The 14,896-nt window shown below is 49.5% G+C and overlaps 1 protein-coding gene across 3 annotated transcripts in view; it reads right to left on the bottom strand.

Moving 5' to 3' along the window:
• LOC119971683 (tryptophan 5-hydroxylase 1) overlaps positions 1-7,448 on the bottom strand; it is a 70,045-nt gene extending 62,597 nt beyond the window's left edge. Inside the window, exon 1 of one of the 3 annotated variants that reach the window (XM_038807567.1) lies at positions 7,093-7,448. In XM_038807567.1, coding sequence (XP_038663495.1) covers positions 7,093-7,182 — 90 coding nt within the window. In that variant the 5' untranslated portion in view covers positions 7,183-7,448. The remainder of the gene's footprint in view (positions 1-7,092) is intronic. The other 2 variants (XM_038807569.1, XM_038807568.1) reach the window with 2 other exon arrangements.
• Positions 7,449-14,896: the final 7,448 nt, after the last annotated feature.

The raw sequence follows: 14,896 nt of genomic DNA on the forward strand, positions 1-14,896 counted from the left end.
AGCTTTTTATTTGGATAAATGAATTTGAATTCCACAGCTGCCGTGGTGACATTAGTCCGGGCCTCTTGATTACTCATTCCGGTAACGTACGCACTGTGCTACTGTAGCTCCTATTTGAGATGATGGATATGTGCATTGACTGTGTGCAGGAATGGGGTTGATCTGTGTGTGTGTGTGTGTGTGTAAACTATGCGTTCAATGCTTGTTAACCAACCACTCAGGGGAGCTTACAAAGAGCACAGCGGTAAGTCTTGGTGGGTACTTTTCAAACTGGATTGAATTGTGAGTCATTGTTTTAGCAAAGGTACGGACTTAGTTGATTTATTTTTTAAAGTATAATAGTCTTTTAAAGATTTACATTTAAAAGGTATAGTCATTGCAGGAGGGCTCAAAGCCGTGGTTTGTTCCCCTGGCTCCATGTGGGAATCCGGGAACATTCGAGTCCCCAGGACCAGCATGCGTGCAGGAAGTAGGACCAGCTGCAGATTCTAGAAGTTCGGGTTTCTGAGCTGGAACGGCAGCTGGGGACACTGTGGAGCATCTAGGAAGGCATCGTGAATAGCACGTTCACAGAAGTGGGTCACACCACAGCTGAAGGGACTTGAGGAAGGAAGTGAATGGGTGACAACCAAGCAGTCCAAGAGAAGCCGGCAGGTAGTTCAGGAGTCCCCTGGTATCCCGCCCGCAAATCGGTATTCTAAGTTAGAGCTGGTTTCTCCTGGGAGTGCGGACAGAGCCAAGTTTCTGGCACAACAAGCAGCCTGTCTGCATAGGAGGGGGAAAAGAGAGGAAGAGCAATAGTGATAGGGAATTCTATAGTCAGGGGAGCAGATAGGCACTACTGTGGCCATCAACGTGATTCGAGGATAGTGTGTTGTCTCCCTGATACCAGGGCCCGTGATGTCACTGAACGGCTGCAGGGCATACTAAAGGGGGTTGGTGATAATGCTAGCGAGTACAGAAATAGGAGAATAGCACAGATGAACATGTGGCTTAAGAATTGGTGCAGGAGGGAGGGTTTTAGATTCATGGATCACTGGGACCATTTCTGGGGAAGGTGGGAAATGTACAAACGGGATGGTCTACATCTGAACCAGAGCGGAACTAACATCCTTACTGGCTGGATTGCTGATGCTGTTGGGACAAGTTTAAACTAATTCGACAGGGGGAGGGGAAGCAGACTGTTAGCAAAATTGGGACACAGCTTAACACAGAAAAGCAATCAAGTCAGAGGGAATACAGTGGTAATAAGTTCCAAGGGAGTAAGACAAAGCTGGATGGCCTCTAATTTAATGCCAGGAGTATTACAGGTAAAATGGATGAGTTAAGGGTGAGAATTGACACATGGGATTGTGATATAGTAGCGATCATGGAGATGTGGTTGAGGGAGAGGCAGGATTGACAGCTCATCATCCTGCGGTCTAGAATCTTCAGGCGAGATAGAGGAGGGAGTAAAAGAGGAGGCAGCATTGCATAATTAGTTAAGGAGCCAGTTACTGCAGTAAGGAGCGATGATACCTTAGAGGGAGCATCAAATCAAGCGTTGTGGGTAGAGCTTAGGAGTATAAACGGGACAGCCACATTTCCAGGCGTTTATTATAGACCCCATGATAGTCAGCGGGAAATTGAGGAGCAAATATGTGCACAATTGGCAGAGTTGCGTAAAAATATTAGGGTAATTATATTAGGTGATTTCAACTTTCCCAACATTATTTGGGATAGTCATTGTGTTAAGGACTTAGATGCAGTGAAGTTCTTAAAATATTTGCAGGTGAACTTTTTAGCTCGGTATGTAGTGGGTCCAACAAGAGACAGTGCAGTGCTGGACCTAATTCTGAGGAATGAAGCCGGACAGGTGGTTGATGTGTTGGTTGGGGAGCATGTTAGTGATAGTGACCACAGCATGGTTCAATTTAAGTTTATTGTGGACAAGAAATAGACAAGTTACAGTAAAAGGTTTTGGATTGGGGGAGAGTGGATTTTAGTAAAATAGATCAGGAGCTGACTAAGGTAGACTGGAAAGAATTATTTGTGGGGAAATCGACAGAAGAGCAGTGGAAGAGCTCAAAAAGGAAACGGGGAGGTTACAGGCCCAACATGTTCCCTCTCATCTAATAGGAAAGAGCAACAAGCCCAGAGAACCATGGATGACCAGAGATTTTCAGGATATGATGAGAAGGGAAAAAGAGGTTTTTAACAAGTACAAGGGGAGAAAAATCAGGGGAGGCATTAGTGGAGTACAGAAAGTGCAGGATGGAGTGGACTAGATTATCTCGGAGGGAATGGTCTCTGTGGAATGCTGACAGACGGAGTGAAGGGAAGATGTGTTTGGTGGTGGCATCACGTTGGAGTTGGCGAAAATGGCGGAGATGATCTTCCCTTCACTCCATCTGTCAGTATTCCGCAGAGACCGTTCCCTCCGCGATAATCTAGTCCACTCCTCCACCATACCCAGTACCTCTCCGATCACCCATAGCACCTTCCCATGCAATCGCAGAAGGTGTAACACTTGCCCCTTTACCTCCTCCATGCTTAACATCCCAGGCCCAAAACACTCATTCCAGGTTAAGCAGCGTTTCACTTGCATATCTTCCAATTTGGTCTACTGCATTCGCTGCTCCCCTCCTCTATATCGGAGAGACCAAATGCAGACTGGGTGATCGCTTTGCTGAGCATCTGCAGTCTGTGCATTCAGGACCCTGACCTTCCGTTGCTTGCCATTTTAACTAAAGAACCTGCTCCCATGCGCACATGCCTGTTCTTGGCCTGCTGCTATGTTCCAGTGAAGCTCAACGCAAACTGGAGGAACAACTACTCATCTTCCATTAGGCACGCTACAGCCTTCTGGTCTCGGCATCGAGTTCAACAACTTCAGATGATCAGCTCTACCCCATCTCGACCCATTTGTTTTCATTCCATTTCATTTTAACTGTCTTTTACCATTTCTTTAATATATATTAAATCCCTTCCATCTTATCTGCCTTTCCTGAACCTTTCTCCTCTTTGCTTCCCCCTTCCCCTCCCCCCACATCTACAGTTTATCCTCTGATGTCAGTTTCTCTGCCGTTTGGCCTTTCACATCTTTTGTTCTCTCTGGGGACTGCCATTAACACTCTTTCCCCTTGGTTTCTGTGGCCATTAGTACCTGATTTCCCTGAGTTTCTGTGGCTATGACTCATCTTTCATTCTCACTCCACAGTATAAATATTCCCCATAATCTGTGACTGTTAGCTTTGACAAAGAGTCATCGAACTCGAAACGTTAGCTCTTTTCTCTCCCTACAGATGCTGCCAGACCTGCTGAGATTTTCCAGCATTTTCTCTTTCGTTTACCAGGATGTTCCCTGGGATGGACCATTTAAGTTATGAGAGAGGTTGGATAGGCTTGGGTTGTTTTTGCTGGTGCAGAGAAGACAGGGGCGACCTGATCAAAGTGTACAAGATTATGAGGGGTATGGACAGAGTGGATCGGGAGCAGTTGTTCCCTTTAGTTGAAGGGTCAGTTATGAGGGGACAGAAGTTCAAGGTCAGGAGGTTTAGGGGGGATGTGAGGGGGAACTTTTTTACCAGAAGGTTGTGAAGGTCTGGATCCACAGCCTGAGAGGGTGGTAGAGGTGGGTTGCCTCATATCCTTTAAAAAGTACCTGGATGAGCACTTAGCACATCATAATATTCAAGGCTCTGGACCAAGTGCTGGAAAATGGGATTAGGTAGGCAGGTCAGGTGCCTTTCATACTCAGTGCAGACTCAATTGGCAAAAGAGCCTCTTCTGCACTGTATTAGTTTGTGATTCTATGATTCTAGGTCTGGATGTGTATTAACCGCATGATGCTTGTATTAGGAACTGCATGTATTTCTCTGTGTATGCTTGTATATTGTATGTATTAGTGACAGTGCCTATTGCTACCTGCTGTGAATGTGAAGGACTGCATATACATTGGCCATAACTTGCTGGAGCAGAGCAACAACATGTGCCCACTATTGGGTAGACTCCCCTTGCTCATTTCATAGTGATGATATTTTGAACCATAAATTGCTGTAATACAATCTGATAATGGTGAAGTGAGGGAAACTGGACATCTGGGGCCCGAGTCTCAGGGTAAACAACTGTGTATCTTCTTTACACATCATATGATTGTGAAATTAACAGCACAAGGAATGGGAAGGAAGTATAAATTAGAGTGAGTGAATTCAATGTCAAATCAGGGATAGGGTGGAAGAGAAGGAAAAAATATGGATTAAGAGAGAGGTAGAGAAGAAAAGAGACCGAAAGGAAAAGATCCATCAAGAAATCACGGGCGAAATTCTCCCAAAACGGGAGAAATCGTAAAACTGCCGTAAAACCCGGGCGGGTTTTACGGCAGCGCGCCCCTTCCCGACGGGGGACCGATTCTGGTCCCCCGTCGGGGCTAGCAGCCCGACGTCGGAGGCTCCGACAAGTCGGGCTTAACGAAAATCGTTAAACCCGCTTGCCGGAGTTAGCGCCGGCTGACGCGTCATATGACGTCAGCCGCGCATGCGCAGGTGGGAAGACTCCACCCGCGCATGCGCGGGTGACGTCGTCGCGTTTTTGCGCGAAACCCGCGCATGCGCGGGCCGGGTTGCCCCTCAGCCGCCCCACGTATTGATACTGCGGGGCGGCGGAAGGACAAATAGTGCGCGGGCATCGGGCCCGCTGCCCGCGATCGGTGCCCACCGATCGCGGGCCCATGGCACCCTTGGCACGGCCGTGGTACTGCCGTGCCAATCGGTGCCATGGTTATTTTTTGCGAGTTTGTCACGACGTTTTTACGAACGGCAAGACCAGGGGCGAAATTCTCCCAAAACGGGATAAATCGTCAAACAGCCGTAAAACCCGGGCGGGTTTTACGGCATCGCGCCCCTTCCCGACGGGGGACCGATTCTGGTCCCCCGTCGGGGCTAGCAGCCCGACGTCGGAGGCTCCGACAAGTCGGGCTTAACGAAAATCGTTAAGCCCGCTTGTCGGACTTAGCGCCGGCTGACGCGTCATATGACGTCAGCCGCGCATGCGCAGGTGGGAAGACTCCACCCGCGCATGCGCGGGTGACGTCATCGCGTTTTTGCGCGAAACCCGCGCATGCGCGGTCCGGGTTGCCCCTCAGCCGCCCCGCGTATTGATACTGCGGGGCGGCGGAAGGACAAATAGTGCGCGGGCATCGGGCCCGCTGCCCGCGATCGGTGGGCACCGATCGCGGGCCCATGGCACCCTTGGCACGGCCGTGGTACTGCCGTGCCAATCGGTGCCATGGTTATTTTTTTCCAGGTGGTCACGACGTTTTTACGAACGGCAGGACCAGGTGTGTTTGCCGTTCGTAAAAAGGTCGTAAAGGGCTGGGACTTCGGCCCTTCTAACAGCTGTGAATCGCTGCCGGCCGTAAAAAAACGGCGGCAGCGATTCGTGTCGGGATTTCGGCGGGGGGGGGGAGAATAGCGGGAGGGCGTCAAAAAAGTCGGGAAGGCCCTCCCGCTATTCTCCCACCCGTCGTGGGGGGGGGAGAATTTCGCCCCAGGTGTGTTTGCCTTTCGTAAAAAGGTCGTAAAGGGCTGGGACTTCGGCCCTTCTAACAGCTGAGAATCGCTGCCGGCCGTAAAAAAAAAGCGGCAGCGATTCTTGTCGGGATTTCGGCGGGGGGGGGGGGGGGGGGAGAATAGCGGGAGGGCGTCAAAAAAGTCGGGAAGGCCCTCCCGCTATTCTCCCACCCGTCGTGGGGGGCGGAGAATTTCGCCCCACATTTTCATATCTCCAATAATTTGAACAGGGAGGAATGGGGCTCCACACTTGCAATCGGTCATTTTCAGTTTGAGAGATTAATACTTATTCGGTCGCTAAAAAAAACACCGAAACTGAAATTGAATGGACTTCTTTCTGGAAAATGTGTATTTCCACGATAAACAGAAACGAATAAGTGAGGCTAGCATTAAAGTGCCGAATTCGCAATAATACTGAAGCTGCATCTCTAACAGCAACCTTTGGATTTCCGACCTGCCTGAAGTTTCTGTAACATTTGCACAGAAATCTCGCTGAACCCTTAAGGGTCCAGTGTATTTACACAATAGATTTGCTAAGATACCTCTCACACAATACGCGCTCCTGATTGCCAGGTTTGTCCTCCAATGCGACTTAACTTGACAAGTGTTCAACACGGGTCAGCTATAAATGGCTGGATTTACCTAATGCGCAATAAATAGGACTCTGAACCTTGGATTAAAACATCTCCAAATGACAATGGCGAGAGATTTCAACAGCAGGAGATGGAAAACTAAAAGTAAATTTGGAACATCAGGAAAATAGTTCATGGTAAATATCCCAAATGCGCGCTTTCACCCTTCCCAGCTCTCCAATATGTGTTTCACCAAGAGGAACACAGGCATAGATTATCCTTATTCACCTTTAGCCATCACAGTGTGGTGCAAACCAACATCACAGCCTGGGTGCCAGGAACTAAATGTGGGAGAATCATGTGACATTCAGATGAAGCGGGTAGGTTCACAGCGGGATTGAATGACCCAAATCGCCTCGTTACGCGCAGATCTAACAGGTTCAATCCCACAGGATCGCGGTGGGGGGGACAGGGAGTCTGAAATGGGCACAGACATTCTGACCATTTCCCTACTCCATAGCCACAATTGCACAGCCGGAGGGGCTTACACATTGCTGGTTGAGGTCTGTACCAGTGTGCAGTGAGGAATCCCTGTCCCACCACACACACTGCACACTCAAGCGCTGGCTACACCTAAACAGGTGGGTTACTGGGTTCCCACTCTCGCCACCTTCCACTCTGCTATTTAAACCTTTCCTTCCAAACACTGACTATGAGAAGGGGTCACCACAACCTTTAAAGGCTTGTGCGACCCGGCGAGTTTCCAGCAAAGCCTGTTCAGTCTCACACATACTCACTGGGGAGCACCGGGACTATTCCAGCTTTATTGCAGAGTAAAGACATAACCCATTGCCCAATTTACATCTGTAAATTTACACCCTCCCCTCCCCCCCAAACCCAGCGCACCTGCACCCCACCTTGGCTAAGATCCCAGAACATTGTTCTCTAAGATAATGGCAATCTCCACTAACCTCGTTATTCAGGTACTTCTCATCCAAGCCGGGGTTCATGGATTCAAAGGACCGACCTCTCCTGGGTCCCTCGTATCTGTTGGAGTACATGGTGCCAAGTTGCCAGCTGTTGGTGCCAGGCGGTGCTTGCCTGGTACAATGCCCTGCCCTCTTTGGGATTCCACTTTGCTCTGTGTTACCCTGGGAAGTGTCCAGTTGCTGCGCTGCCTTTCTGCTGTCCTCTGCTGCTCTGCTATTTATATACCCGGGCTGGGAGCCTGCTCACCTCCCCGACTCTTAATCTCCCAGCAAAGTTACTCAAGAGCAAACATGGAAATGAAAGGAGTTACGCCATTGCCAGAGCCTCCCCCGAGCTGGGAGCAGAGTGTGTTTGCGCACAGACAATGACGGCATTGGGCGCTGGGTCAGTGCAGAGGTGGGGGAGCCCAGATACCATTGCTGCAAACGGTGGCTTATTGTGCAGGGAGGATGTGCGTAACAAACTGCGTCTGTTCCTCATCCCTTCCTATTGAATTTACAGCCTGGGGGGAAAACAACAAACTATTTTACTTGATGTTGTGAGAGCTCAAAGTGGGGGGGGGGGGGCGGAAAGCAAACATGCTTCAATGAAAGGAGAGAGAATGAGAAGCGGCTACAACTCCAGAGAGTGCAACAGTGGAGAGCGCAAAGTACTGGGCACAAAGCAGCTAACCAGCAGCTGACAACTGGCACTGGACATTATATTCGCAAATAATGACCCATTCTTTGATTGCCTGTCACTGTTCTGGGGTTTATTTGTTGCCTTGCCATCAATTACAAGTCTCCACTCTCTGGCAGACTTTCCTTCAACCCTGTTTCCCTCAGCTCCGTGTAAATAGGCAGCGTTGATTCACCAACTCGAAACGAAATCAGTGACTTTGTGAAATCGCTGCAACCTCCCTCCAATGTCGTATAGCCGTTGCCCACCTCTATCTCAATCTCTCTCCCCGCCTGTTCTCCAGTCCTCTTTCTCTCGATCTGTCTTTCTCTCCTTCTCCCTATCCAGTAAGAAGTCTTACAACATCCAGACCTTTCTCTCAATGCCTCACTTTCCATCTGTCTCTGTGGCTATTTTTGCCCTCTATATCATTTTCTTTCTGTCCAATCTTGATCCGGTGTCCTTTCCTGTTTGTGTTCTTTATTTCGCCTTTCCTGATCCGTCTGTTTATTCTTCTTTAAACTGATCCTTTATTCTGGTTCTTTCTCTGCCCATTCTCTATCTCTTTTTCCATCTGCCAGATTCAGTTTTGCCCACTTCGCAGCTTGCTCCCCATGTCTCTGTCATTTCTCCGACTAATTCCACATTTTTCCCACTCTCTAACTCAGTCTCCATTTGTTTGCTTCTCTTTATTTCCTCTCTAAATCGCTCTGTTTTCACCTTTGCCCATTCTACTTGTGCATTTCTTTCTCTCACTGTAACTGATTTTTTTCATCCTGTTTTTCTTCACCTGTACCAGTTTCTCTGCACATCCCTTTTTGTTTCTCACTGTTTCTACATCTATATGTTTATGTGTCCTCGTCTGTCTCTGCCTCCATGTCACAGTGTCCATCTCTATATTTGTCCCTTATTTCTGTCTGCGCCTCTTTGCTCCGATATCAACCTGTCTGTTTAGCTCTTCCTGTGTGTGTCTCTCCCCCTGTATCTTTCTTTGTTGCTACTTCTCTTAATCGGCTCTTGACCAAATTGTTAAAATTTAAAAATCGCTATGTGGGTATTAACGGTATGTGGGTATTAAAGCTCTGCGTGTATTAATGCTACGTACGTATTAAAGCTCTGCAGGTATTAACGCTATGTGGGTATTAACGCTATGTGGGTATTATCGCTATGTGGGTATTATCTCTATGAGGGTATTAAAGCTTTGCTGGTATTAATGCTATGTGGTATTAATAAAGATTATTATTATGCAAATGTGACCAGTTGTCCTTGCTGAATTAGGGTTGCTCCAAGACCTGTCTCACTGGCATCATACTGCAAGGTGACTTCATCATTGACATCATGGTACTTCAGCACTGGCATTTTCATTACTAGTTGCCAGCAGGGGCTGGTTTAGCACAGTGGGCTAAACAGCTGCACGGAATGTGGCAACTAGGGGCTTTTCACAGTAGCTTCATTGAAGCCTACTTGTGACAATAAGTGATTATTATTATTAATGCTATGTGGGTATTAATGCTATGTGGGTATTATTGATTAGCAGTTGGGGACCAAGTGTGATGTGTCAAAGGTCGCAGATGACACTAAGATGAGAGCAAAGTGTGCAGAGGACACTGAAAGTTTGCAGAGGGATAAAGATAGTTCATCAGGTGAAGGTAGGAACCTCCAGGCGAGACAGCAGTTGGGGGGCTGCTGGATGCCAGGACCCATTGGGTCCCAGCCTGATGCTGGAAGTGGGTGACCTGGAGTCAATAGAGATGATAGGGAACGGCCGAGACATTCAGAGGGAGTTGTCAATGTCCGTCCAGCAAATCTCTAGCTGCTAAGATGAGTCCCAGAGGCTACGGGCACTGGAGAAGGTGCCGATAATGAGTGGTACCGAGAATGACGATTGCAGTGGAGAGCCTGGTGCACAACGTCAGCACCCTGAGTGATGGCCATGGCTGAGGGGCTTGGTAGAATGACTGTCTCACTGGGGAATGTCACCCAGTACCATGCCAACCTTGATGAGTTTCTACGGAACATGTCCCGCTCTCAGATGGGCATGGCCCGAGGCGTTGTGGAGCTTGTCCCAGTCGCAGGTGGGCATTGCCGAGGCACTCCAAAGCATGTCCCAGTCACTGAGGAGCATCAATGAGGGAGATGATGGTGAGGACCATGGGGAATCACCAGATGATGCAGGGGCAGCCGGCGTTCGAACCAACAGCCCCTCCATACCAAGGTGATCCACAGGGCCCTACGGGCACCAACCGGGAGGAGGGGGCACTGAGTGCCATCCCAGACCTGTCACATGTGATTGTGATGGTGGCCACCAGCTCTCCCTCTGATGAAGCTGCATCTTGAGGTCAGCACACGGGACAGGGTGGCATGGTAGTGCATGTGCCGCCGACAAGGGAGGGGTTGGGGTGGTGGCACCTCTGGGAGTGGGGTAATGAAAAGCACATTAAACTTCTTTTTGCACAACCATTATAATGCCTCTGTCACTTTCTTTCGTAATGCGGGCTGAACTCAGGGAGAGGTTGAATGTCTTATGAGAGGTTGAATGTCTTGTTAAGAGGAAGAAGGAGACTTATGTAAGGCTGAGGAAACAAGATTCAGACAGGGAGCTGGAGGGATACAAGATAGCCAGGAGGGAACTGAAGAAAGGGATTAGAAGAGTTAAGAGAGGGCTTGAAAAATCTTTGGCGGGTAGGATCAAGGAAAACCCCAAGGCTTTTTACACATGTGAGAAATATGAGAATGACTAGAGCGAGGGTAGGTCCGATCAAGGACAGTAGTGGGAGATTGTGTATTGAGTCTGAAGGGATAGGAGAGGTCTTGAACGAGTACTTTCCTTCAGTATTTACGAATGAGAGGGGCCATATTGTTGGAGAGGACAGTGTGAAACAGACTGGTAAGCTCAAGGAGATACTTGTTAGGAAGGAAGCTGTGTTGGGCATTTTGAAAAACTTGAGGATAGACAAGTCCCCCGGGCCTGACGGGATATATCCAAGGATTCTATGGGAAGCAAGAGATGAAATTACAGAGCCGTTGGCAATGATCTTTTCGCCCTCGCTGTCAACAGGGGTGGTACCAGGGGATAGGAGAGTGGCGAATGTCGTGCTCCTGTTCAAAAAAGGGAATAGGGATAACCCTGGGAATTACAGGCCAGTTAGTCTTACTTCGGTGGGTGGCAAAGTAATGGAAAGGGTACTGAGGGATAGGATTTCTGAGCATCTGGAAAGGCACTGCCTGATTAGGGATAGTCAGCACGGATTTGTGAGGGGTAGGTCTTGCCTCACAAGTCTTATTGAATTCTTTGAGGAGGTGACCAAGCACATGGATAAAGGTAAAGCAGTGGATGTAGTGTACATGGATTTTAGTAAGGCATTTAATAAGGTTCCCTATGGTAGGCTTATGCAGAAAGTAAGGAGGCATGGGATAGTGGGGAATTTGGCTAGTTGGATAACGAACTGGCTAACCGATAGAAGTCAGAGAGTGGTGGTGGATGGCAAATATTCAGCCTGGAGCCCAGTTACCAGTGGTGTACCGCAGGGATCAGTTCTGGGTCCTCTGCTGTTTGTGATTTTCATTAATGACTTGGATGAGGGAGTTGAAGGGTGGGTCAGTAAAATTGCAGACGATACGAAGATTGGTGGAGTTGTGGATAGTGAGGAGGGCTGTTGTCGGCTGCAAAGAGACATAGATAGGATGCAGAGCTGGGCTGAGAAATGGCAGATGGAGTTTAACCCTGAAAAGTGTGAAGTTGCCCATTTTGGAAGGACAAATATGAATACAGAATACAGGGTTAATGGTAGGGTTCTTGGCAATGTGGAGGAGCAGAGAAATCTTGGGGTCTATGTTCATAGATCTTTGAAAGTTGCCACTCAAGTGGATAGAGCTGTACAGAACGCCTATGGTGTGCTAGCGTTCATTAGCAGAGGGATTGAATTTAAGAGCCGTGAGGTGATGATGCAGCTGTACAAAACCTTGGTAAGGTCACATTTGGAGTACTGTGTGCAGTTCTGGTCATCAAATTTTAGGACGGATGTGGAAGCTTTGGAAAAGGTGCAAAGGATGTTGCCTGGAATGGAGAGTAGGTCTTACGAGGAAAGGTTGAGGGTGCTAGACCTTTTCTCATTAGAACGGAGAAGGATGAGGGGCGACTTGATAGAGGTTTATAAGATGATCAGGGGAATAGATAGAGTAGACAGTCAGAGACTTTTTCCCCGGGTGGAACAAACTATTACAAGAAAACATAAATTTAAGGTGAATGGTGGATCATATAGGAGGGATGTCAGAGGTAGGTTCTTTACCCAGACAGTAGTGGGGGCATGAAATGCACTGCCTGTGGAAGTAGTTGAGTCGGAAACATTAGGGACCTTCAAGCAGCTATTGGATAGGTACATGGATTACGGTAGAATGCTGGGGTGGAGATTGATTTGTTCTTAATCCAGGACAAAAGTTCGGCACAACATCGTGGGCCGAAGGGCCTGTTCTGTGCTATATTTTCCATGTTCTATGACCCCTTTCTCCTCTCTCCATGCATCCCCCCCCCCCCCCCCCCCTCCCTCCATCCTCTCCCCTCCCCTCCCTGTGGCGCTCACCCAGCCTCTGGCCGTAGACAGATCCCAGGAGCTGTGTCTCATCCTGTGGGTGTTCGGATGTTGCATTTGTGGTGTTGCCTCCCGCAGTAGAGGCAACACCACACTATTTTTGATTTTATATACAGTATAACATCAAACCAGTTTAGTCCTTTTTGTGTGTAGGTTGCTTAAACGAAACAGTCGACAGTCAATTTCAGTTTAGCAGCAAATATACAGAGGGTGGTTGTATTTAGATTTTGTACAATGTGTTATGATCCATCTAAAGACTAATACATTTTTAAATAAATTTGAATTCCCAGTGAGAGACTAGACTCAAAGCATTACGCAAATTTTTACTGTGACTAAAAATCAACATTGACTAAACATTACTTAGTAGGCAACTAATACACAAACAACAGAAAAGATATCCCCCATTAACCTCCTAACACAACCGAAAACCCTACCATGCATTTATATGATGCAATGAACTCTTCACAGAATTGTTGTTTCGACAGGAATCAGTTCCAAGTTACTCCCAAGTTCCAGTAGACTTGCTTCTTTCCATTTCACTGAGTTTTAATGTTCAGTGTCCATCGAAAATCATTTCCGGACTTCCGGTTGCGGCTATGCGGAGCTAAGCCGCACGTTCGGCAGCTCCCGCTTTAATAGGACTTGTGGGCTCTTTTTAGGGCCCCAAACGGCGCTGATTCGATGATTCCCGGTGGATAAAGGGGTCTGGAGCAAAACCCCACGGGATTTATGGTGCGGACTCAGAGTGGGGCGAGGAGAAAAACGGCAGCAGCTCCCCTGGAAAAGCGTGGGAAGGTGGACAAAATGGCGGCCGGTGGAGCCCCTGAGGAGTGGAGGCAGTGGGCAGAGGAGCAGCAGGCGGCCCTTCTGCGCTATTTTACGGAGCTGAAAGGGGAGTTGTTGGAAATCCTGAAGGTAACGACTAGTAAGCTGCTGGAGACCCAGACAATTCAGGGTGCAGCGATACTTGAGTTGCAGCAGCAGGCCTCTGAGCGCGAGGAGGAGGTTTCGGCCCTCGTGGGGAAGGTGGAGATGCACGAGGCGCTTCACAAAAAGTGGCAAGATCGGTTCGAGGAGATGGAGTTTCTATCACGGAGGAAGAACTTGCGGATCCTGGGCCTCGAAGAGGGGCTGGAGGGGTCGGACCTGCCGGCCTATGTGGCCGTGATGTTGAACTCGCTGGTGGGGGCAGGATCCTTCCATCTGCCCCTGGAGCTGGAGGGGGCCCACAGAGTACTGGCCAGGCGGCCTAAGGCGAATGAACCCCTGCAGGCGGTGCTGGTGCAGTTCCATCGGTTCAGTGACCGGGAGTGTGTTCTCCGAAGGGCCAAGAAGGTGAGGAGTAGTAAGTGGGAGAATTCAGTAGTACGTATCTACCAGGACTGGAGTACAGAGGTGGCTAAGCAGAGAGCCAGGTTTAACCGGACGAAGGCGGTGCTCCACGGAAAGCAGTTGAAGTTCGGCATGTTGCCGCCTGCGCGCCTGTGGGTCACCTACAAGGACCGGCATTACTATTTTGAGTCCCCGGAGGAGGCGTGGGCCTTTGTGCAGGCTGAAAAGTTGGACTCGAACGAGAGATTGGGGGCTGTGGGGGTTTTTTTTTAAATTTCTGTATCACTGTTTATGCTGTTGCTGGTTATTCTGTTTGTTTCTGTTTTTTCTCTCGCTTTCGGATGATGTTGGTTATGGTTCTGTGTTCTAAGGGGGGTACTGGGGTTTGTGGTTGATCTGTGTTTTTGTTTGTACGGGGTTGGTGGATGGGTTGGGACTGCTATTTGGGAGCTGCGTTGAGGGGGTGGGGTGGGGTAGTGGGAAAGCGCGGGCTTTCCTCTGGTTTCCCGTGCTGCGGGACGAGGGGAGTGGAGCTGGTGGCAAGGGGCGTGGATATCAGATCCGTTTTCCCGCGCTGAAGCGATGCCAAGGAGCTGATGCAGGGGAGGAGGGGTGACCTCATATCGGAAGGGGTCAGAGTTAGGATGGGAGCTGCCGGGGTCAGCAGAAGTCAGCTGGCTCACGGGAGTACTATGGAGGGATCGTCGCGGCTAGGAGGGGTCCTAGCCTGGGGGGTGGGGGGGGGGGGGGGGGGGGGGGGGTTATACCGGGTTGCTGCTGGATTGGCCAGGGAGGAGCTGGTGTGGGTCGGGGGGGGTCGGGGTGAGGTTCTATCGCCATGGGAAAAGGGCCGAATGGGTGCTGGCCAGGGGCGAGCAGTCGATGGGCTATGGCTAGTCGACGGGGGAGAGGAGGCGGGGTGCCCCCTGATCCGGCTGATCACATGGAACGTGAGGGGGTTGAATGGGCCGGTTTAGCGGGCCCGGGTGTTTTCGCATCTGAAGGGGCTGAAGGCAGACGTGGCCATGCTCCAGGAGACCCACCTGAAGGTGGCGGACCAGGTCCGTCTGAGGAAGGGGTGGGTGGGGCAGGTTTTCCATTCAGGACTCGACTCGAAGAACCGGGGAGTGGCAATCCTGGTGGGGAAGAGGGTGGCGTTTGAGGCGTCTGAGGTGGTGGCTGATAGTGGCGGCACATATGTGATGGT

The sequence above is a fragment of the Scyliorhinus canicula genome, chromosome 9, assembly GCF_902713615.1.
Source record: "Scyliorhinus canicula chromosome 9, sScyCan1.1, whole genome shotgun sequence".
NCBI classification, from domain to species: Eukaryota; Metazoa; Chordata; class Chondrichthyes; order Carcharhiniformes; family Scyliorhinidae; genus Scyliorhinus; species Scyliorhinus canicula.